The sequence below is a fragment of the Pantherophis guttatus genome, chromosome 1, assembly GCF_059756535.1.
Source record: "Pantherophis guttatus breed Tessera chromosome 1, ASM5975653v1, whole genome shotgun sequence".
In the NCBI taxonomy this organism is placed as follows: Eukaryota; Metazoa; Chordata; class Lepidosauria; order Squamata; family Colubridae; genus Pantherophis; species Pantherophis guttatus.
In genome coordinates, this window is record NC_142063.1 from 221,598,736 (window position 1) to 221,623,804 (window position 25,069).

At 39.7% G+C, this 25,069-nt stretch overlaps 1 protein-coding gene across 2 annotated transcripts in view; it reads right to left on the bottom strand.

The window, feature by feature from the left end:
- CSMD1 (CUB and Sushi multiple domains 1) overlaps positions 1 to 17,436 on the bottom strand; it is a 1,102,994-nt gene extending 1,085,558 nt beyond the window's left edge. For both annotated transcript variants that reach the window (XM_034436753.3, XM_034436752.3), the window contains exon 1: positions 16,524 to 17,436. In XM_034436753.3, the coding sequence (XP_034292644.2) occupies positions 16,524 to 16,593 (70 nt within the window). In that variant the 5' untranslated portion in view covers positions 16,594 to 17,436. The remainder of the gene's footprint in view (positions 1 to 16,523) is intronic.
- Between the last annotated feature and the right edge of the window lie 7,633 nt (positions 17,437 to 25,069).

Sequence of the window (25,069 nt, forward strand, 5' to 3'; positions counted from 1 at the left end):
GATAGAAGTCTGAGTGTCTCAATTGAAAGACAGAATATACAGTATTCCATTCATGTATTCTTGGTTTCTCCCATTCCAGTCAAAATAGACTGGTAGAGGTGTTTTGTATTAAACCAATATAGACCTTATGGTATTTCACTTGCTAGCCTTTCCTCTAATGATGCAGTTTTGGGTGTGACTATTTCTGAATGAATCACCATAATCATTTTAGAATTATAATAACTGGAACTTTGCTTTTTTATTCATAAGTAATACAGAAGATCCAAATCCAGGTAAGTACTCTAAAAATAGATATTGCTTCACCCTTTCTCCTCAAGCTTTGGAGGAATTCCATATCTATACATTCCATTGCAAACAAAGTAGAAAGACACTAATATAAATTGCAAGCATAACCCCCCTTAAAAATGGCTCAGTAAAATGGAAGGATACAGTGTTAAAGCCCTCTTGTAGGATATTAAAGTTTTAGGTATCTTTAGATCTTTCCCATGAAATAGACTTGCTACCTGAATACAGCCAAAATCAAGAACAAGTTCCAAGCACTTGAAGGCAGGACAATAAGTAGAAGCTAATCAAGAAAAGAACCAACCTAGAAATAATGAAAAATTTCCTGAGTTATAACAATTGATCAGTGGAATGGCTTGCCTTCAGAAGCTGTGGGTGCTCCAACACTGGCTGTTTTTAAGAAGAGACTGGACAGCCATTTATCTGAAGTGGTATAGGATTTCCTGCTAGACCAGAAGACCTCCAAGGTCCTTTCCAATTCTGTTATTCTGTTAAGCAACATCTTTAAATTTCTTTTACAACTTTTAACTAACTTTTAAATAATAAAACAACACGAAAGCAAGGATGTTACAATGAAAAACAATGACAATAAAAAATTAACATTTTAAAAAAACCTCCAAAATTGTCCACATTAAACATCTTAAAATCCCAAAGCATACAATGATATAACAAAAAAAAACACTAGTAATAAATGTATGACTTTAACCCAAGGCTTGGTTGAACAGATATGATTTAAGCTGAAGCGCTAAACTCCCAATGCTTGGTGTCAGCTGCAATGGAAGACAGAAGAAATCTTATCACCTTGGCATTTTAATCAAAAATATTCTTTCTCAGATCACTGCAGTTCCTAATATCCAAGCATATACACAAAAGAAATACAAATAGAAAGATGTTCTCATATACAGTACCTACGAGTTATAGAAATAGGCTTCATATGTCATTGATACTTTCAACTTAGTTCAGTAGCAAAGTGACAAACAGTAATGCAAAGTATTACCAGTAGGCAAAGTAGGGGTTGAATTAACTCCTACCTGTGACATTCTGCACTCATTGCAGCTTCTAAGAGTAACACCACACATAACAAGAATCCTATTGAATTTACTAATATATGGATCACCATGGCTAAGAAACTAGCTGGCAGCAGCAGAAGACACTCCATTACCACAAAGGTTACATCTGTCTTATCTAATAGTAATGCTGCATGAATATCCTCACACTATGCCCTTAGTCTTTCAGAAAGAGAACAAACTTTTCTATAGTCTTGTCAAGATTCAGGTCAGCCTACTGAATTTAGTTATCTCCTGTGCATCATAAATTCATCCAGAACCTGAATAACTTCTTTTAACTCAGGTAACTCTAAGAAATAAAAATAGGGAGTCATTGGCTCATGAAAAATACCCATAAGACTTTATTCCATGCCTCATAGCAATCATTTCTGGAATAATTTTATGATTGTTCCACACTCAGAGTCACCTATTTCAGGTGAGCAGATATAGAAATGGAATAAATAAATAATAATTACATTTATATAGATATTGAATGGCACTGGGGGCCGAATGGAAACCTGCAGACTTCACAGCTTAATTGCCTGGGAGCCAAATTGATGCCATTTGAATCAGGCAAAAGCAGATCCTTTACATGTCTAACTTCCAATCCATACAGTCATTACAAAAAGACTTTGTGGTTAATGCTATCAAAAGCTATTGAGAGATCCAAAAGAATCAATAAGGTCACTCTTCCCTATTCTGTCATCCAATGAAAGTCATCCTTCAAGGCAATCAAGGTGGATTCAATCCCAAACGTCTGATTTTTTTCCCCTCTGGAATTCATAGATGTCATTCAGAATCCAAACAAATTTCTACTAAAATGAATGAACCTGAAATTAGTCACCATTACTGTTTCATAAAAATGTGCTTCTTGTGAATTATTATTCTGAATACCACCAGGTTCTTAATAAATAACATTTAAAAATGCAGAATTAAAACAAAACAGAGCGAACAGCAGGAGCAATAAATAATGCAGTTTGAACATAATTTAAAGACATGGCAAAATAAATTGCAGTAACTTTTTATACTTCTAATAACTCCTTGCAGCAATGAGAAAAAGCTTGTCATTCATGGTCATCACGTTGCACATGTCAGTTCAAAATTTAAGCTATTTATCAGGTGCATAAAACATTTACTTAGATTTCCATTCCACCTGTCTTAGAGTGTGGGAATTGTTTCTTTGCATTTCATTTTCTTTTGTGTTTTTGTTTATTATACCGCGAGCTGCCTAGAGTCAGGGGGGCAGCTAATTTGAATTAAATAAATTAGTAAACTTGCTTCTTTGTTACTGTTTATTACTCAATTTTAATAGTCATCATCCACTCAAAGCAATTTAAAACACCAAATAGCAACTAACAAAAAAAAAGCACCATAATAAAAACACATTGCACCAAAGGTGGGTTAATAAAACCTCTTTAGGAAAAGCCAGATTTTCCAAAAGGCAAGCAGAGTTGGGTTCATTGGGGAGGGGGGCAATGCTGGATGTCCAGAGAGAAGGTGCAGTGACAGAGAAGACGTGTCCTTTGTCCCACCAGATGCTTAAGAGATGTGACTATGAGCGTGCTAACCTTGTCAAATCTTATCAAGAGGACAGATGATATTAGGGACTGATTATCTTGCAAATAACCAGACACAGTACCAGGAAGGGCCTTATAGCAATAACACTTAGACTTACATACCGCTCAGTTGTGGGATTGAAATCCCAGCGCTACCAGTTTGGTAGCGTGCGAATGCGTGCGCTTTGTGAGTGCACAGCACATCTGCGCATGTACAAATCATTTTTATGACATCTGGGCAGGTGGGTGGAGCCTCCCACCACTGCCACTACTGGTTCGCCCGAACTGGGGCAAACCGGGAGCAGCCCACCACTGATACCGCTCCATAATGTTTTACGGCCTTCTCTAAGCAGTTTGCAGAGTCAGCATATTGCCCCCCCCCCCCCCAACAATTTGGGTCCTCATTTTACTGTCTCTGGAAGGATGGAAGGCTGAATCAACCTTGAACTGATCAGGATCTAACTCTGTGTGTAAGATTTACAATACTTACAAAGAATTGTTGCTACATGGACATACTGAAGGGTTTCCATAATTACTTGTGCCAATGCATTGTGGAGCATCTGAGAGATCTTCAAATACTGCCCCACCTAGAGCACACTCCAAAGCATGAGAGATCACAGATAGACCCCCCTCAAACAAAATAAATAAATAAATCTTCTGCAAAATCTCTCTGCCATATGCCCTTCATGATATCATCATCATTATTTTTTTTGGGGGGGGGGTTTCCTGGCCAACCAAAGCTTAGTTACTGTGACAGGTAAAATGAGGTTTCCTGGAAGTACTAGTAGATCTAATAGAGCAGTCCATGATCTTTCTCATAGGTCTAAATTAAAAATTCAGTGTGTTCATTTTCCACACTGAACCTCAATAAATGAATGTGTGGAACATGTGTTTCTAATTGATTTGTAAAAAAGAAAAACTGCAGTTTAATACTAAAATAGGAACAGTTTCTACTTATTCAGAACAGGTGGCAATCCTATCATGAACAGTTTTGGAAGAAAGGGAAGATCTAGAATACAGGCCCCCATTTCTCCCTACAATTATATTTTTAAAATTTCCCACCACCAATATTCAATCTTCTAAATAGAACTGCCAATTCAAAGGACAAAAATGAGACCACCCCATAAACAATCTCAAACAATGCATACAAATCTAAGGAAAGTACTGAGTCACCCTAGAGTATTAATGATGCTTACTTTAGTTTTGCCTCTCTGGGGTGTTTTCTGTTCTGTCATTTTAAATATGCATACAACATTTTTGACCACTTTACATTTGCCTTACCTCATTTTTTTGTTTTTTTCAATATTAGTTATGTATATATCAATCAAATGAAATGATGTTGATTTCTTCGTTAACCATTATAAAATCCTCACGTTATAGAATTTATTTTCAGAACAACTACCGTATATAACATATACAGTACCTCTGTTCAGAAAAGTTTAGAAAATGATAATGCAGTTGACTTGTTATCTTTTTATATGGGGTATAAAGTGCCTCACATACAATAGCCTTGTCTGTTTTCTTCTGACAATAACTCTTCAGTAAAGTAATTTTGTAAATGCAGCTATAGAAGAAACAAAGTGATTAGCCCTCTTTTGTTTTGTAATCCTGCTTTGTAGTATAATTTCCTCAAAACAGAAAGCAGCAAGATAAAATGTTGACATGAAGATCAAAATTATACTTGTAACTCTGCCTTCAGTTCTACAGTATGACGCTCCAAACTCGAATGCAGAAAATATGACTTCAGTAACAGAGTGGTCAATGCCTGGAATGCACTACCTGACTCTGTAGTTTCTTCCCCAAACCCCCAAAACTTTAACCTCAAACTGTCTACTGTTGACCTCACCCCCTTCCTAAGAGGTCTGTAAGGGGCGTGCATAAGTGCACCAGCGTGCCTACCATCCTTGTCCTAATATTTCTTTTTACTCTTACTCTTTTCATGTATTCAAATTATGTTTATACTTTTACCTGTTATCTTATATATGCTTGACAAAATAAATGAATAAATGAATAAATGAATAAATAAATAAATAAATAAATAAATAAATAAATAAATAAATAAATAAATAATCACTTCAGATTAATGCTGAATGATCTCTGCTGGTGCAGTGACAATGCCCACCTCCACTTGGCAGCAATGCTATCCAATCACGTACCAGCTCTCAAGTACCTTCTCAGGGGTCGGAGCTTTCCAGGATTTACAGGACACCTTTGCTTCCTTTTTTATGGGAATCAGATGATTATGAATTTGGGAGGCTAAACCAAGAAGCTTTAGAGGACTTGTGCCTGGAACTGTCACAGGTTCTTTGCAGGAGGCGTCTTGTCTTCTTCATCATCAGATGCACAAGAAACAATAGTATGTCATTTTGGGTGGACAGACATCACAGTCTGGATTTGACTGTATCTGGATGGCCTGGGATGGTTGCCAGAACGGGGTTGTAGATAATGGGGGGGGTGATAGTGGTTGGGAGCAGTAGTGGGGCCTTCTGGATGGCATGGATGGTGACTCTTAGCCAACCTATGAGAGTGGGGGGGGGTTGACTGGTGGGTTATAATGTGATTGTTGTCTGTGCTTCCTTGGCACTGAGATTGAGTGCTAAAGTGCCTGGGGATTCATATTCTTTCCCTCTTATATGTATGGTTTGGGTGGTGAAATATGGGAGTTCCTTTGTGTTGGGCACCAGGTCTGGGTTGGGGAATATTGGGACAGTGCATTTTGGTGGTAACTGGTTTGGAGAGATATGCCAGGAGGATGGGCCACCCTCAGGGAACATGATCCCAATGCTTTATATCGGTATCTTGTTCCAGTCCCTGGACCCATTCCCATTTCCTGGTCATCAGACCTAAAGAGGCCCTGGTTTTCTGTTGCTGCTGCTAAATGTCAGCTCAATCTCTAATAAAGCCTCCTTCATTTGTGATTGGATCATATGTGAAATGGGTGATCTGATGTGTATCACTGAGACCTAGCTGGATCCAGAAGGAAATGGTAGTTCGTCTTTTGGAAATGTGCCCATTTGGGTGTCAGGCGTAGAATAAGGTGAGAATCCAGAGTAAGGGTGGAGCGTGGCGAATGCTATTTCGGAGTCTCTGGTGGTTTTCAGGGGTGCTGCTCCACAAGCAACTAGACATGAGATCCTCTTGGCTTCTAGGGATCAGTTGGGATCACTGCTACTGCACCAGCTTCCCTCCTGCATCGTAACCTCCCTTTCTGAGCTCCTTGAGTTTAGTTCGCAGGTTCAATTCAAGGTGTTGGTTATAACCTTTGAAGACCTACATGGCATGGGACTGGGACACTTGAGGGACTGCCTTTCCCTGATTACATTAACCCAACCCTTCTGGTCCGGCAGGAGAAAGGTATGGAGGTACCACCAGTTATAGAACGTTGTTGGTTGGGATCTAGCAAGAAAGCCTTTTCTGATGTAGTTCCCATAAAATAAAATCCCACCCTATAAAATATCACTTCCCCCAAGGTGATGTTGGCTGCAATCCTTTTGGCCTTTAAAACATGGTTTTATCAATTAGCTTGGGGATCCCATGGTAGAATGAAGCCTCTTAGATAGTTATACAATAGTCAATAAAATGAACTCTCTGTGTCTTCCTGTCTTTTTGGTTTTTACTTGTTTATTTCTTGTGTTTATTTTAATTTAAATTGGCTGTTTTAACAGTTTAATGTGTTTTTTTTAATTGCCCAGAGTCACTATGTGAGATGGGCAGCCATACAGATGTGATTAAATAAAAAATAAATAAATATATGCCTTTGTTTGTTTGGTTTAGGACCACATAGTTTAAATATAAGATTTCTACCAAACCAAATAGAACATTTATAGTTTTAATATACAACTAGTCAATGCAAATAAATTAAGAGTTAAAGGGCTAAATGTTGGGCCCAGATGGGTAGGTATTTCTGCCTTTAAAATGAGGCAGCCTGTGACAGAGTCTTTAAATAAGAAAGTTACTGTAAAAACACTCAGGTTTGCTAGTAAGGTCATATGACATATGATCAGGTTCTTGTTTGTGTGGATTTCCAATAATCTGTAAATGCCAATTTTCAATTTGATCTCCCTTTAAGAAGGGGGAAAAAGGGGGGGGAGAGAAACCACCCATCCCTTTAGAATTGAGAAAAGAAAAAAGAAAAAGAACCAATTGCCATGGCAACATGAGTTAAGGTTTTTCTTTTTTCTGTTTCCACAGATCATCTCCCTGTTTACTAAATTTATTAAAGAAAGCAAGTAAAGGTTAATTTCTCCTCTACAGCAAACAAATGAAGTGCCAATGAACAGCACAGAGATCAAATGATACATGTGTGCTTGGTCAATAGTACCCCACTATGCTGTGTCTACAATGGCTATATAGGAAGGACATCAGTATTCAGCCAGAGCACACATTCACATTTGGACTTTAAAAAAAACATTGGATAAGTGGAACAATAAGGGATCTAAGACCCATTAAAGGCAAGAATATTGCTCTTTCCTTCTGCAGGATTTGTATTAGGTAGGTTCTCGATATTTCCACTTTCAAGAAATCCGATTTATATAGCATGCTTCCAAAATCAGCATTATGCCTAGCTACAAATAGTGCCTAAAATGGTTTTATTTAAAAATCAAATCTCCTATACAATAGACTCAAACATTCAGTTATACTGCAGGATTTGTGTGTGTACTTTCATAATGTGAACTTCTCAAAGATAGCTATTAACTTTATAGGAAAGGCACGGGGAAGGGGACTAAAATGGCACATTACGTTACGTATTGTATAGAAGTTATATAGCGATAATTCTACCCTTTAAGTGCAACTAGGCAACTAGGAGAGAAGGGAATGGAATTATTATTCTTCTATCAGCTAACAGAATAACAGAGTTGGAAGGGACCTTGGAGGTCTTCTAGTCCAGCCCCCCTGCTCAGCCAGGAAATCCTGTAATATTTCAACCAAATGGTTGTCCAGTTTCTTCTTAAAAATATCCAGTGTTGGAGCAGCCACATCTTCTGGAGGCAAGTCGTTCCACTGATTAATTGTTCTCACTGCCAAGAAATTTCTCCTTATTTCTAGGTTGGTTCTCTCACTGATTAGTTTCCATCCGTTGCTTCTTGTCCTGCCTTCAGGTGCTTTGAAGAATAGCTTCACTGCCTTTTCTTTGTGGCAGCCCCTTAGATATGGAACATTGCTATCATGTCACCCCTAGTCCTTCTTTTCATTAAACTAGCTGTACTCAATTTCTGCAAATATTTTTCAAGTGTTTTGGCCTCCAGCCCCCTAATAACCTTTGTTGCTCTTTTCTACACTCTTTCTAGAGTCTCAACATCTTTTTTACATCATAGTGATTAAAACAGGATGCAAAATAGAGACTTATGAACAAAAAGCACTTCCACATAGCACCATTTTCATGTTTCAACTCCTCCAAATCATTTTATAAACCCAAAGTGCAACCATCACCATTTCTGCAGAACAGGCAGTAATTGATCCATGCTCTCCTTTCAACAGACCAAGAAAAAAGTACAAAAATTTAATTCTATAAGTACACTGAATCAAGGAACCACAAATCCTGGACGAAGTCCCTTTACCCCCTCTGTTCTATCTAAAATAAAACAAAGCAAAACACTAGCAATCTCACATCCAGGTTTTCAATGCATGTTGTATGCATTTATCTGGTCATTAAAAAGAATTCTGAGGATTTATAATTGGGGTAGCTGCCAGCTCCATTCTTCCTGCATTAAAAATGACAGTTTGTCAATCTTCATAATGATTCAGTTAGACAACTGATAAGTGTCACTTTAATAAATCAAAATCATAGTAAGATAATCTGTGATTTGTCTAGAAGCTGCTTATCAAAACATTCATCTAGAAGGTATATATCAAAAAAATTAAGGCTAACTTTGTTTATGTACTTTTATCTCTTTTCAGTCAAAGCTGGGGAAAACCTGGAAAATAGATTAAAAACTGTGTCATCCAATAAGTCAAACAAAACTATTGTGAACATATTAAAATAGCAGAATAGCCTGAGATAAAAAAATACATACACAGACAAAAGGAGCAATTGGTACTTGAAATTCAGTTCTCGATCCTCTTCAATTATAGAACCAAATTATATTACGAAGGTGAATTCTATGCCACTACTATATTAGCATTGGAATTTAGAAACTTTAGGGGAAATGCTTAAAATAAAAAAAGTAAAATTCTTGTAGATAAGAATTTATTTGCTTATGCATTTTCATTCCTCTCTAAGCTGCTCCTAGAAACACAAACCATCTGCTATTTTTATTTATTTATTTATTTACTGTACTCTATATACTCAATAGCTGCTCTTGGTTTTGGCAAGTCCCTACCCAAACAGCAACAGAAAAATGAGCTTTCTTTTTCCTCTCTCATTTTCTCTGTACTTATTTGAATCCCATTTAGGAAAACAGCCTCTCAGTATGAGAATCATTATTCTACAAGCAATGAAAATACAATGCATGGGGCCTTTTCCACCCATGTATATGAATAGGCATTAAGCATAGTAGGGAACCTTTAGTTGTTGTAGTTCTAGTAATTATTTTGACAAAGTGAAAGCAGCAAGCAGAGTATATAAAAAAGCACTCTTTAAAACTAAAATCTTAAATTACAGCACATACATGTGTGTCTAGTTCTAAATCTTTCTGGTTAAAGAAATGTATTTATACCCCTGCATTTCATTTCTTGTTATGGGAAGCTTGGCAGTGGAAGTATCATATTATCTAAACTTGTTTTGTATCCTATCTTGTGGGCTAGTACAAGGAAAAAGTGGATTATTTCTGTTATGGTCACACACAACTTTTTAAGGAACAGTAGGGAAGACATGCCAAGTATCTAATTTGAATTATTTTATTTTCATTTTTCTTTTACTGTATGCAGTATGTTTTGGTAGATTTAAAACATCTCTTTAAAAGAAGTTAAATATGAAAAGATTCCATTGCTTTAAGGGAGTGCCAATCCTTAATAAATCATAACAAAATACAATGACTATTCATTATTATTCCTTCGCTAGTAAGTAGATGTTAATGTTCCTAAACCATTTTTCCTTAAATAGTCACTATTAAAATATAATGCTTGGCCTTTCAAATAATTTCTGAATTATTTCATTGACTTGATAAAGACAAGCTTGTTAAATGATTGCTTGCCTGCTTGTTTGTGATGAATAAAAATTGCCTCCAAAGAAATTCAGTATAGAGAATCTTGAAAATGGAATGTGATTGACTATTGTTTTTCCAAACTATTGATGCGTAAGCATGCTAGGAAGGATTTTTGCATGCTAGGAATTTTTGGTCTTACTTCCAGAGCTGCTATATTTGTTGTCTTAGTAACTAGTATGGCTTGAAATGTCTACAGTATAAATTGCTATTGGTTTAGGCCAATTAGTATCAATACTATGTCTAATTCCTCCATTCTCTTATGGTACTTGCTGTTTCCTTGTGACTAATTTTAGTTCATAAGCTCTTGGAAATAGGAACAATATTGTGTACACTACGTACAGTGATACACTGCATAAATAAATAGTAATTTCCATGGTGGTTGCCACAGAATTCTACAATTATTGGAGGTCCCTAATTCTCTCACAGGACTTCTAATCTGATAATCAGAACTCTGATATGCTCAAACTAAGCACACACAAAAAACGAATAAACACTTTATGTAATACTAACTCTTAAGATCAGAATGCTTCTGATAATCAGAAAAGCCAGATAAGGTGAGTACACTGATTTCATCCAAGATGTTTCAATAACAGGGCCAGTTTTTCTAGGATGGATATTTTCAATAATAATAATAATAATAATAATAATAATAATAATAATAATAATAATAATAATAATAATAATAATAATAATGGAAATATGCCTATAAAACCAGTTTCTAGTTTAGATAAGAGATGGCAAAATTTCTTGTCCTTACAACCTCAGCATGTACAACTATAAGTAGTCAGCTCAGCATGCTAGGAGTACAGTATATTGAAACGGACATGCTAGCAGCAATGAACAGTGGAAACAGCAAATGAAATCACAGAACTGCTTCTCAATATAAATGCTGGATGAAATACAGTGAGAAGAAGGGCTCCTTATTCTGCATTGCTTCAGATGGTCACAGGTTGGACACTGTTGTAGCATCACTCTTAGTTATAATATTAAGCTATCTGACTAGCATGTATACCCCCCCTCACCAAGGTATTTTCCAAAGAGTGAGGTGTTACAATAAATATATTCATGTTCCTTTGGAAGTATGTGCCATTTAAGTGGGTAAACACATGCAAACATTTTGCTGAATAGTCACAGTTTTTTTTTTGCTTTAATTTATATGCCGCCCTTCTCCGGAGACTCAGGGCGGCTTACAATGCGTTAAGCAATAGCCTTCATCCTTTTGTATATTTATACAAAGTCAGCTTATTGCCCCCACAAACTGGGTCCTCATTTCACCTACCTCGGAAGGATGGAAGGCTGGAAGGCTGAGTCAACCTTGAGCCTTGGAGAGATTCGAACCTGCAGTCTGATGAGCTTTATTAATAAGACACCAGTATGTTCATTTTAATATAATAAAGCCAAAGAAAATGGCTATATAAAATGGCATCACATTTTTCCTTTTAGTTGTAAAAAAATATCCTAGATATTGAAAAGTGTAAAAAGGGAAAGGGAACTAGGAAATGTGTGGAAAATTTCAAAGAGTAATTATGTTCAAAGGTTAATATTTGGGGTTCGCAAAACACAGTAAGTGATTATGATTTTGAGGCTTCACTGGGGTTTTAGATAACACATAGCCTTGGGGTTTATATAACCTATCTTCTTAACTCATATCTAAAGAAATAAAAACCCTATGCATCTTCTTTTTTATTTGATAAATAATAAGGAAAAGATCCTCCATCTATATTAGTTGGAATGAAATCAGGAGAGGAGGGTTATCATGAGATAACTGTACCATGGTTTTTAATGTGCTCCACATTTTATGATAGGATTCAGAAATTATCTTAGTAGGAAACAGGGTTAAGTCCTTGGAACTTTAATCAAGCCTTTAAACTTTTCGATACATAATACACACATAAATATAAACATTATTTTCTTGGGGAAACGTTGACGTGGGAGGACCCAGTTCCTTTACCCGAGTAGATGAGACTTGGGGTATTAAAGGGTTAAGCATTCCTGATCTAGGGTATTGGGAGATGACATTTTGATAAGTGAAGAACAGAAGAGGATATTGTTTAATAAGTGGCTTGACTTGTGCCATAATGATCTAAGTTTGGCAGAACAAAGGTCAAAAGACCCACAGGCACACCCTTCCAACCGAGGGGGAGATCCTTTAGACTATATCGTCTTAATATGTAATCATTGTCCTATTAGCTCTTTAAATTTAAAGTGCAAAGTGCAGCTTCTTCTTTTTTTAATCAGGGTAACTAAGCTAGTGATTCAACTGAAACCTTTCAGTGAATATGCTAATGAGGAAGGAAATTAAGATGTTCTCCCAGGCTCTGGATCTCTGCAGTCACTAACTGTAGATCTTTTCTGCCAATCTCAAAAGCATGGAAGCAAAGCAGCCACATAACTAATCTTTCTTCTTCTTCTTTTTATTTTGCCAGATCTCCTTCCTTCATACAAAAGATATATATTCTCCCAAACCCACATACAGTAGAATCTTTCTGAATAATAATAATAATAATAATAACCTGCAGCAAATGCCTTTCTACAGTATACCCCATTTAATCACAAGAATTATTTCCCCTTTCTTTCAAGCGATGTGCTACTTTTCAGCTTCTTGCACATATTAAGAACCTATTAATTACTGAAAGTGAAGCTGCACTCTTCTAACCTTAATTCCTCCCGTGTTCTTTATAATTAGCCAGTAGTGCATGTGTTATTAGTGTGACAGAGGTAAAGTTATAGAAGAGGTTTTCTTACATTTATCTTTTTTTTCATTTTGGGTTTTAGTACGATGATGTATAAACCTCCCTACTTTGTGCTGCTATGATGACGAACATATTTCAGCTTTAAATCATATGTATGGTATGGAGTATGGAGTGGTACCAAGAAAACATATGATGAACTGCACTGGCATGCAAAAACTTTTTCCTGTCGGAAATAATTGAGTTACAGGACTAAGTCTTGAAAAGTATCCCCAATGTTTGCTTAGTTAAATGTACTTGTATTGTTTTTCAGCTTGAAGACACTTATTAAAATAAGGTAAATAGATGGATCATCAATTCCTGTAGGTCTTTCCTACAAAAATATACTGAAAGGAGACTTAGATATAATAATCCTTTTTAAAACGATGGTATTTAGCAAATTGTATACAATTGTTAAAATATGGGTTTTCATGCACATATAGATACAGATGATAATGATAAAATACATTTCTCTAATTGTGAAAATGAAAGGAACATTACAAACAGCATGCCATCATATTCCTCCATAGAAATGCTGCCTTTCAGATTATTCCGTATTCAGTCTATATCGATAAAAAAAAGCTGATTATTTCCTCTGCACAGCACAGTTAAAATAAGAGTTCCTGTGTTCTGTTAATTAGGATTTTACGTACTTAGAAAACTAAGGCTGATCTATTAATAGGTGATGGCTATTTTTTTTCAGTCATTCTATAAGCAGTCTAATTTCAACCACAGATTTACATTTTGCTAAATTTAGACACCAGAGCTGTAGTCCTCTGTATGCACATAAAATGGTGAGGAAGAAAAAGTCAAATGTCACAGCTTTTGCTACCACTGTCTTATTCTTTTACCTGTTGTCTAGTTCACTACGACATCGGAATGCACTGCAATGTTTTTTTCCCCTCTAAAGTGACACAAACTATTCTTAACTCTTACAAAACTGTTCCCAACGGTACTCCTCACCATGGAATAAAATCTCCTTTATCTGTGAGCCACACACATTTGATCAGTGCCGATTAAGCATGAATCTGTATACATATATTCCTACATGATAATAAGATTAAATAAACCTAAAATAACAAGTGTCAAGTGCCAATCATGATGCATTTAATGAACGAATCAGAGGTCTAAGTCCTCAACAGTAGCTGAAGGGGGAAAAAAACTGTATCAAGATTCTAACTTTTTCCACTCACTTTCTTCAGGATTTAATAAAATAGGATCGGCATTGATACCATTGGATGAGCCCATTTAACTGGTACATAACATCCTTTCTTGGGAAACAGATCTCAGTGCTCCTTTCCAAGCTGGCAAAACTGGTGGCACAGGCAGCTGTTAGCAACCACATCATAACAGTCTGATTTGCTAAAACATGCAGATGTGTGCATTTCTTTTCCATCCAACTACACACACACAGAGAGACACACACAGACACACAGACACACACACACATCCAATCTGGAGTCCCAGAGCTGAAATTCTGGATACATAGCAATGTTATTAAGTGGCATCAACAGGAGGGCAAAGGAAAATCTTGGCTAGTCAAAGAGGATCCCGGTGAGCAAACAGTAACACCATTTTCTTGTACTCCCAAGAGAACAAAAAAAGAATGAGAGCACCACAATGTGGGGGGGAATGAAATGAAAGAGTTTTCTTCATGCAGCAGAGAAACCGGATGAAATCCATCATGGTGGATATCCCAAGACCACAGTCATAGATACTGTAAGGTGGCTGGGAATTCTTCCAGTTGTAACCCCAAACATATTCTGAGGGCCCCAACATATATATTCTCCCTCCCTCCCTCCCTCCCTCCCTCCCTCCCTCCCTCCCTCCCTCTCTCTCTCTCTCTCTCTCTCTCTCTCTCAATCTTTCCCTCCCTCCCTCCCTCCCTCTCTCTCAAAGGTCAATCTTCATTTATACAAAAGCTGGCCTTTGAGCACCATTTTGAAGCAGGTCAGATATTTCAATTCCTCGTTCTTTATTCAAAGTGAGTAAAATGAGATCAGAGGCAGTAAAGAGCCAGGCATCACTTGTCACCTGCAGTAACTCCAGGGATATAGCTGAGGGAAGGAGCTTCAGAGCACTAAAAACACAACTTGCTTTTGCTCCAAACTCTGCAAACCTTAGAGCACAAATCTCAGAAGAAACAGAAATATGTCCTCTCTGCCTCTTGCCTTGCTCCCCACCCCTCTGGCAACCCAAAGTAATTCAAAGAAAACCAAAAAGAAGAAGGGGGAAGGAGGGAGGGAAGGAGGAGGGGGAAGGCAAGTGGAATCTCCATGGATGCTCACTTCACAAAATGACCCCATCACTTTAGAGGGCGGCAATGTGACATAATTAAGAGCACCTACACATGAGGAATAGATAGCAGAATCAGGACAGAAATGTTTGAATGATGTATTCTTTTCAGTAATTGTCTAAATAAAAAATAAAAAACTAGGGCACCAAAACCCAAAGAGCAAAGGAAGGCGGGAGCATTGTCAATTTTTTCAAAAAGCCAACTACAGAAAGAGACTTTTGCTGTGTACTGGTCACATACATGAAGCTGAGTTTTAACAGGGAGCTTCAAGGGAAACAAGAGAGAGGCCAGTTTCAACAGTGGAAGGTGCTGTTATCTTGGAGTAGCAGAATCATGGTTACCAGTATCTCTTCCATAGGCACCCACCCACACAATAAAATACTTGCCAACTTGAAAAAGGCAATTCAGAAGATATTGGTGTGTGTGTGTGTGTGTGTGTGTGTGTGTGTGTGTGTGTGGTGGGATGGAATGAGTTGTGGGGACAGGGCCAAAAATCAACTGGAAGTTGTGTAATCCTCCAGCATTCTGCCCACCTCAATTTCAAAGATAAAAGAATCCCAACCCAGCCAATGTGGTTGATTGGCCAGTGGCAAAGAAGTGATCCTGGAATGTGGGTCTCTGCCTGCCTGCCTCCATGCCTCCATGTAAGAGTATAGAGAAGGCTGGTGAAGCCTGCACAAACACACACACACACACACACACACACACACACACACACACACACACACAGGCTTTGCCCATTTTTTTTAGGCTGAGCCCCAAGGAGAGCTTTTTGTAGAAGCCTTGTGGAAAGGAGAGAGCCCCAAGGAGGATGACTCAAGCGCTCCTCTCCTTTCCTGCTGGCTTCCTGCAACTTGCGAAAGGTACAAAGTGCTTAGGCAACCTGGTCGGGGCAAGCTTTAACCTCACAGCCAGCTTCTCCTCGGTGGGCAGAGGGAAAGAAGGGGGCATGTGGGGGGCAAAGAGCTCCACGCCCCGGGAAGTGGAAGCCTGCTATTTTTAAAAGGGGAGGGGAGGGGGAAGCCTTGATAGCCACCTTTAGCATTTCCCCCCCCCCATCCCCCCCATCCATCCATTCACCCATCCATGCAAGTGCACCTCCCTCCCTCCCTCCCTCCTTCCCTCCATCCCGGGATAGTCCCGGACACAAGGCAACAGAGCGTCCCCAAAACACGGGAGAGCCATAGGCGGGGTGGAAGAGCAGGTGCCGTTTTGAACGAGTGGGCGGTGGGCAAAGAGGGCAAAGGGGGCCGTCATGCCCGACCGCCGCCTTCAACAAACGTCCCCCGAGGGGTAAAAACCAGAGAAGGCAATGCCCGGCCGGAGACCAAGCAAGCCACCCGACCCGGGAAAGAACCCCCCCCCACCTTCAACCCCCGCCAAGCTTCCCGGTTCGTGCACCATCCTCTTTTGCCCCCTCCGAAGGAGGCAGCTCCGCTTCGCTGGAAGAAAAAGCCGCCGGCGCTTACCCTGAGCTGCAGTGAGGAAGCCCGCGCTGAGCACCACCAGCAAAGCCTCGAATCGCTTCCACGCAGTCATCTCTGCAGTTATTCCACACACATAGAGAGGAACGGCGGGCGAACCAGCTAGAGGGAAGCAGCCGAGGCAGGAGGCTGGTTGGTGGGGCGGGCGGCGGGGAGCGCGAGGGTGGTGGTGAGGAGGGGGGGGAGGAGAGAAAGAGACCTCGCGGGGACGCCCCTCAGTTGCGAGCGCGGCTTCCCGTCCGGGCCCCGAGTGCCGAAGGGACTAAGGCCGCCGGGGCCAAAGAGTCACCAGGCGATGCCAGGCGGCGGCGCAGCGGCCAGCGAAGCTCCGGGTGCCGCGAGTGGCAGCCGCGGCGGCAGAGCCTTCGACGCCTCCTCCCGCAAGACTGCCTGCCTGCCTCCGCTCGGCTCCTTCTCATAGCATCAAGTGCCGGCGAGCCCACTGCGGGGACGGGCGCGCTGGAAAGGGATCCTCCGCTCCGCTCCGCGACTCTGTCCTCTTCCTTCCCAGGCAAGGAAAACAAGCAGCCGGCAACAACCTCGCGACGACTGTCGACGAAGAGACGCCAGGCACGGGAGGAGAAGAGGAGCCACACAGGAGAGGAAGGCGGCGGCAGGCTGTTGGAGAAGCAGCGGCGGCCGCTGAAGAAGAAGAAGAAGACGAGGAAGAAGAAGAAGAAGAAGAAGGGAAAGGGTGCGGGCGTGAATGGAAGGGGTGTCCCCCCCACCCCCCCGTCGGGAGGAGACAGAGAGCCGAAAGTCCAACCGGGCGAGCGCAGCCAGCTGACAGAGCTGCTAGCGCCAGAAGAGGATGCTCAGGCTGCTGCTGCTGCTGCCGCCACCGCCGCCGTAGCTGCTGCTGCTGCTGCTCCTGCCGGACTCAACCATCTCTTCCCACAGAGAGGGGATGGAGACTGAAGTAGCGGCGGCGGCGGCGGCAAGCGCGCCCACCAAAGCCGATGCCAGCCAGCAGCCTTCTAGCAGCCCTCCGCGCCTCAAGGAAGGAAAAGCGAGGAGCACCGGGGCGGGGGGGGGACAACTTTTTTCTTTTTTGGGGAGGGGGGTCTTCTTCAGGTAGGAGGATTTTTTTTTTCCCAGGAGAAGGCGACCGCGGGACTAAAGCGAAGAGAGCCGCCCCGCTTGGAATTGCCTGAGGCGGCCGTCGAGCGTGAGGGGCGGCCCTGGTGGGCAAGTTCGTGTCTGGCTGCCCGGTGGACTTCTGAGGGAGTTTGCTGACTCCGTCGAGGGGAAAGACGCCGACCCCTCTGCGAGTCGAAACACACAACACAGAGGCATTGAAACAACATACAAACCACAATGATGTGTGTGTGTGTGTTTGTGTGTGTGTGTGAGACGGCTGGAGTGGGGGGGGGAGACCCCAGGCTGGTTTAGTGGAATCTTCTTTGCCCTTTTCTCCTCAGGCAGCTTCGTTTCTAGGACGCCCTTGAATTTATTTATTTTATTTGTTTATATTTCCTATTTCTTAGCCGCCTCAAATGCTCTCCTGGGCTTTCAGCTCAATGCCTTGGGAATCACCACAATGCTCCCATATTCTCTTCAAAGAAAAGGGACCATCTGAAAAAGCAATGGGCTGCCTTGAACCAGCATCTCCTTTCTGCTGATTTGGCTGCAAAATAAAGTAGCCCTCCCAGGACAGCAGCTAGGAAAACCGAAATGGATAGGCCGGTTTATTCTAGCATCATGGTTGATGCCAAGATAGGGGGCAAATAAATTTAACAAATAAAAACTCTGGACAAATAAGCCTTTGACTACATAATATTACATCTTCTGCACAGAACCAGGGAGGGGTGGAAATCTGCGGAGAGAAATGATTCCCAGTAATAATAATAGAGATAATTTTGAAAGGGAAGGGCAACGCCAGATGAGCCCAATTATTTTCCCAATTGAACAGATTATTAATGCTAGGCTATTTTTTATAAGTGGCATTTAGATCAGGTTCTGCTGCTTCCGTGGTTTCTTTCTCTTCATTAGCCACATTTGCAAGTGACCCATTGAGGACTAGAAACCGTAATTGGAATCTCTTAATGGAAATTGCATAGGCTTGCACTCACTCATCAGACAGAGAAAGTGAGGCTTGAAACAACCTTTCAAGCCTCACTGAACAAGCCTTGGTTTTTTACCAACTGCATCTGGAGAAGGAGCTAAGCAACTTTACTTCATTTATGATTAAGATGTTCTCCTAGGCCTGCAATGTACATATATTTGACCGAGTCCATTTTACAGTGTCCAATAAAAGCAGTCAGGTTGTGGATATTACTTTGAAGACATTTTGGAGTGGAATGGAGAGTTTACATTTCAGGTGGTTAATCAAGGCAGACACAAACATTTAGAAGGGTAAACAGAACTGAAGTCCATATAATTTTCATTTTCATATTCCAATACTTTCCCATTCTTATTATGTTCCTAATGAATGACATTACCAAACTTGGCATTACCAAGAAAAATGAATGCTTTCTAAACCAATTCCAGATTTGCTTTGAGAAAATATGACCCTCCTTCCCTCCCTCTCTCTCCAGTGTGTGGGTGTGAATGACAAAAATCCAAATGTCCCAAAACCCCATGTATCAAAAAGTTTTTATAGTCTTAAGTAAATGCTTTTTAAAAGGATCATTTTGGAATCCCCCCCCCCCGCAAAAAAAAACTCCCTGCAAATTATAAAGCTACAAAGCAGTATAATATAATTTATCGCCTCGGCTATGTTCTATGGTACTTGTCTACTTATGTTGGTAATCAAAATAGTAAGGATCAGAAGATGAAAAACAATGAATGGTAAATGGAAGTTTCTCCATCATAATTACTTACGATAAACTCTTGGTAAAATATGTAAAAGTGTTCCTTCTCTTTGTTGAAACAGTGTTGGAACTAGCCGACATGGGCAAAGTAGTCTGACTCTTTTAATCGGCTTGTATTTATAAGTTAATGTTGTTGTACAGTTCACACCTGTGAGAGGGGAAATCCTCAGACAATAGAATTCCATCTGAGAGACGTAGCATTGCTGCCATCTACTGGTAGATTTTATTTCAGATGCTGTGCCAGGCAATTGAAAGCTCATTTCACTTGAAAATCCAAAAGGATTTATTAGTATACTTAAAATAAGAAAGCCATTCTTTTCTCTGAGAAGCGCAGCCTTCTGCTTATTCAGATGTCACTTTTTTTCAGTGCAGTTCAGATTGGAACAAGTCCAGCTTGAAGCACATGTGTCTTCAGGACTGAGCCAGTGCTCTGATGCAAACAAGGAAAACCTCCAACAATCCAGAAAAGAAAAAGAAAAGAAAGAAAAAGGAAAGGAAAGGAAAAAAAAAGAAAAGAAAAGAAAAAAAGAAAAGAAAAAAGAAGAAAAGAAAAGAAAAGAAAAAAGAAGAAAAGAAAAAGGAAAGAAAAGAAAAGAAAAAAGAAAAAAAGAAGAAAAGAAAGAAAAGAAAAAAAGAAAAGAAAAGAAAAACAGAGCAACAAACTAGTAGGGATCCTTTTCAGCCAGTAAGTCCTAATGGCTCACCATATTTTTGCATTATTTCATTATATTTCTTCACAGTACAAAAAGCTTTCTTAGAATCTGTGTGGCCTGACTTGCTCTTAGATGCTTATCCAGCAGCAAATAACAACAACAACAACAACAACAACAATGATAATAAAACACAAGCGTAATCTGACTTAATAGCCAGACAATATCTTACAGAGTATGCATAGGAATACAAATGTACGGCAGAATCCTTCATGTCAACATTTTCACCTATTCAGATTTTCTTAAAAGATGTCTCATTTTTGTTCTTAAAAGAAAATAAAGCAATTTTCTCAAAACTGTTATAGAAGGCTATAGAAGTCATGGGCGAAATAAACACTTCTAATTCTCAGTAAAACAAGCTTTGAAAATATGAAAAAAACAAAGCTGGGAAAACATTATCCTATGCATACAGTTATTGTTTTGTAATGAAATTACCATTTTATTTCTTTCAAGATGCCATAGGCATTTCCTATTTAATGAAATTAGTTTTTTTTTTTTTCAAATGGAAACTATTTCACTTTAGCCAGCTTCTTCTCATGGCAATGAGCAAGCTAAACTTCATTATTATATCTGAGATTTTAAACTTCAGATTTGACTCCTAGGGTACAATCCTACCTGTCAGCCTATTGGGAAGTTCTGAAGGCCAGGCTTAAGAACTGGTCACCCCAAATCTCATCTTGAAAAATTCATGGAGCAGTTCAAATTATTCTCACTCTTCTTCTCAAACAACAGGCCTGCTTCATCTTTCATTCTTTTTCCGGTGGGATTCCATGCTACATATTCCATAGAACTGGATTAGAATTGGTTTCAGATAAGACTGGGATTCCTTTTACTAGGAAAACCATGGAATGATAAACATTTTATCTTTTATTCGAACACTGATATTTTTTGAAGTGAGCAGAAATGAAAGTAATTTACTCTAATTGGACTAGGAAAAAAAAGAGCTTTCTATTATTAGTTATGAAAAACACTAATCCTGATAGTCAATAAAAACAGCTCTTGTTTATTTAGTCTGCAACTATGAAATCTGGCCAGACAAGGGCCTAGTTAAAGGAGGAATAGCATTAGCACGATCAAGAAAGCACCTTTGAATTTTCTCAAATACCATAGTTTACAGAAGAGATGTCTGCTATGAATTCTACTACTATTAATGGGAAAGTCAGAATTCTTAATGAGGACATATCAAACAAATAATAAAATAAAAGGAAGATCGGGGTAGATCATAGCAGAGCATTAATCCTTAGTCACTGGGAAGAAAAGACTGTAGCAAGAGGCATTTGCCTTTTGAGAAATTCAAATAACTCAATTCCTGCTTTTGTTTTTTTTTGTGTGTGTTTAAAGGTGGAAGTGGTCAAACTGCAGAGGGCCTGTTATCTAGTAAATAAGACTCCCTGCTTTAATTTTAAAGTATGATTTAATCCTGTTTGCTGATACCTAGCATGAATATCCCATCCAGAACTGCTTTACATTCCTGTCTTGTAATAGGCAATGCATGTACAATTCCATTTATTGACCTCTAAAGAGGGCTAAACCTTGTTTCTTTTGTCAGTGCTGTGCACTTAGCAGATTTACCTATTTGCTATACTTACACAGAGGAGGCTTTGATGCCTATGCAAATGTGGTACATTCAGTGGTGGCTAGTAATAAACTTCTAAAGTTGGATGGGATAATTGTATCAATCAATCAGGTCTCCTAAATGCAGTAACTTTAATCTTGCTGGCATTGTTCAAGCATTCCTTCTGTATTTCATAAAGGAGAAAATGACAAAATCAGCTTCCTCGTCCATTACAAGCCCCTACATACTCTTATTGGCTATCATTTCCATTTCCATGTGTTGCCTGTGATTTACTGTTTATAAACTACCAGAATTTAATGTTTATAAGCAACCGGAAGTAAATACCAGTGGAGGATACATTGGCCCCTGGCAAATGAGCATGCTTTGTATTGCCATGATAAATCTTTCAAATACACTTCCAGACTATTGCTTAAATAAAGCACTCAGTCCAATAGCTTGGCCAAGTTATAAGCATACTTGAAATCAAGAAAATACAGATATTATAGGGAATGAAACAGGAGAATTTGTAAAAACAAAGAAATACAGGTTAGGCAATAAAAACAAATTAAAATGAATTCTGTCGATCTTAGTTTCAAATCTATGTGGCTAAACAAAGAAGATTTTTTTAAAAAACCTAAAATTTGTTAGTTTTCCTTTCTGTTTCAGTAGTGAAGTTCCAATCAAAACAAGGTTTAATTATTGGTGCCCAGCTTGTTGTAAGAAAATTCAAGGTTTATTGATTTCTTGACTAGGCCCCATTTGTCTGTATTCATACCTCACAAAGCCATACACTAAGGTTTATAAGAATAGTAATAGCAATAGCACTTAGATGTATATACCACTTCATAATGTAAGTGTAGTGTAGTGTAGTGGAAGGCTGCATAGTGTAAGTGTAGTGTAGTGGAAGGCTGACTCAACCTTGAGCTGGTCAGGATCAAACTCCTGGCTGTGGGCAAAGTTAGTTTGCAATACTGCATTCTAACCACTGTGCCGCCATCACAACTACATGACTGTTTTCATGCCCAGATAAGCCCTCCAGAGTGTAGGGCTTATCAGGACATGATACAGTGTACCTATGCTTAGAGCAACCTCTTTTTCTCTGCTGTGTCCTCTTGATGCCTGCTTTCTTCTAACTCCAGATCATGCCTGAAGCAGCGTAAAATCATCCTTCAGCATTCTGTTATGTTTCTTCTTATCCTGACATAGGTTTTGTCATGGATTCGGTACGACACATTTCAGCCATTCTCTGAGTGGTACAGTAAGATGACCTCATGAAGGATGGACTTCCTCTTCAGCTTGCTGTAGATGTGGTCCTTCACTGCTGATCCCTGGACAGTTTTAAAGGCTGTTTTGTTGTGGGCAGCGACAAATCTGGTTTTCCAATCCAATTTCCAATTCTCCCCTTCTACCATCTAAATACCTGGGTCATAGAGCTGGACAAACCTAAACAGTAGTTGAAAGGCAATGGAAGTAGGGTTACTGCACAGTAAAGTGAGATTTGCCTCTCCTTCTGCTCCTTCACAGCTCCTTGTTCCAATCACCTGCAGTTCAGGCTGCTTTTGAATACACTTGAGCAACACTAGAGCAAAGTGGGGTAAACCTGTCTATATAGTTGTCTCTTAAAAGTTGCTGCCTTTTCAGCCTCTTTCCATGCTAAGGAGAATGTTGGGTGATATTCTGGCCAGAATAGAAGGAAAGCAAACTGCGGGAATCAACCAGTCATTCTCTTTAACTGTTCTGTCCCCCTTCCTCACACAGGCAAACATAATACCAAGCACGCCTGCCAATGTTTTATTAGGTAAACAGATTAGAATTCTTAGCAGACCAAGGTTTTGGCAGCAAACTGCCGAATGCCTGCCAAGACTGTTTTTACTCCCATAAAGCAGAAGAGGACTTTTCTTCAGTCCATTCCAGGAGCAACAAATTATCCACGAGACAAGAGTTTAGTCAATGTTCAGTCCAAAATATATCCAAGCCGAATTTCAGAGATCACGATGTGACTTTCAGGGTTTAACTTTGTCCGTCACAAAGCCTGAAGAGCAATCCCACCCACTTTTATTCCTGGTGGGGCGTGGCTCCATGACTCAACTCAATCTCTGGCCCTCCCACGCCTCTTCCATTGCTGCGCACGCTTCTCCCTCCGACGCTGCCTGGGATCAAGCCAGGATTCATCATCCTCGCTCCCTATCAATTGGTGCTCTGATATGCCTTCCTCCTGGCACATCCCAGGCTGTTCCTCCTGGCCTTCGGATGGAACCTGAGGCATTGCCAGAAAGGAGGGTCCTGGAGAGGGAAGCCATGTCAGTTCCTCCCCATCACCTTCTGAGTCCTCTTCCTCTGTTAGGACAGGCTCGGGAGTCGGAGTCACAACATTAACAGGCCCTGTATGCTGAAAATAAAAACAAAGGTTTGTTTGTCACCATTGTGCCTGTAGCAGAATATGGAACATTGGTGGACATAGCTGTTCTGTCCTCACTACACATTAGTTGTGTGCAGTTCAACATGCAGCTAAACCCACCTATCCTCCAATAAAACAGACAGTGTGCGTAGATCTGGATGCTTTATTGAAAGAACAGGATATGGTGAAACTGGGGAAAATAGGAATACATACAATGAGAACCAAATAAAAGATAGGCAATACTGCTGAACATCACAATTAATAAATACTAGTAATCTAAATCTCACCAGCGATGCTGTGTGTGTGGGATGTGGGTTTGTCCTTGGATGAACATGTGTCACAGATTAAGATGGATTCTTCTTTGTGTTTCTGCCTCCTCCAAATGTTAAAGGAAAATGGAATCTGGCTTCCCAGCGTGCATTTGTTTTGAAAGTGCGGGCTGATGGGTAAAGGGCTTGTGTCAGCTTCAAAACAATATAGATTGGTATTTGTCCCTCCTGCCACTAGATGGAGCTAGAGAGCAACAACAGTATATATAATGCTGGCGCATGACAGTAGTGAAGTTGATTCTTTTCTGCCAGCTTAAGAACTGGTAGACCAGAAGAGCTTTAATATGATGCTTGAGTTTATTTCTCAATCTATAGGAAGCCCTACTAGTTATCCTGCTGGGCATTCCAAGCCCAGTCTGGATTCTGATGTTGAAGGCTTTGGCATATTTCCAGCAGAACCTATTTTCCCCTTAAATAATATGCCAGCAGAAGGGTTTTTTCCCAAGGCTTATTGCCGCCATAATAAAGTCAAATCCAATCTTTCTTTTATGGGCTGAAAAGACCGATTTTGCATGCATACAATTGCAGAAAAAGCTTCAAACAAGGTTATAATTAATGCAACAAAACTGCAAAAGAAAAAAAATGTAAGAACATATGACTGTGGACACAGTTGGGGATCAGGAATACAAATTCAATTTTGCACACTTAAATCTTATTTCATAAATACTAAGAGGGAGCATATATATATTTCAGATATAGAGGTTCTTTTTATGGTAACTCCAGTCA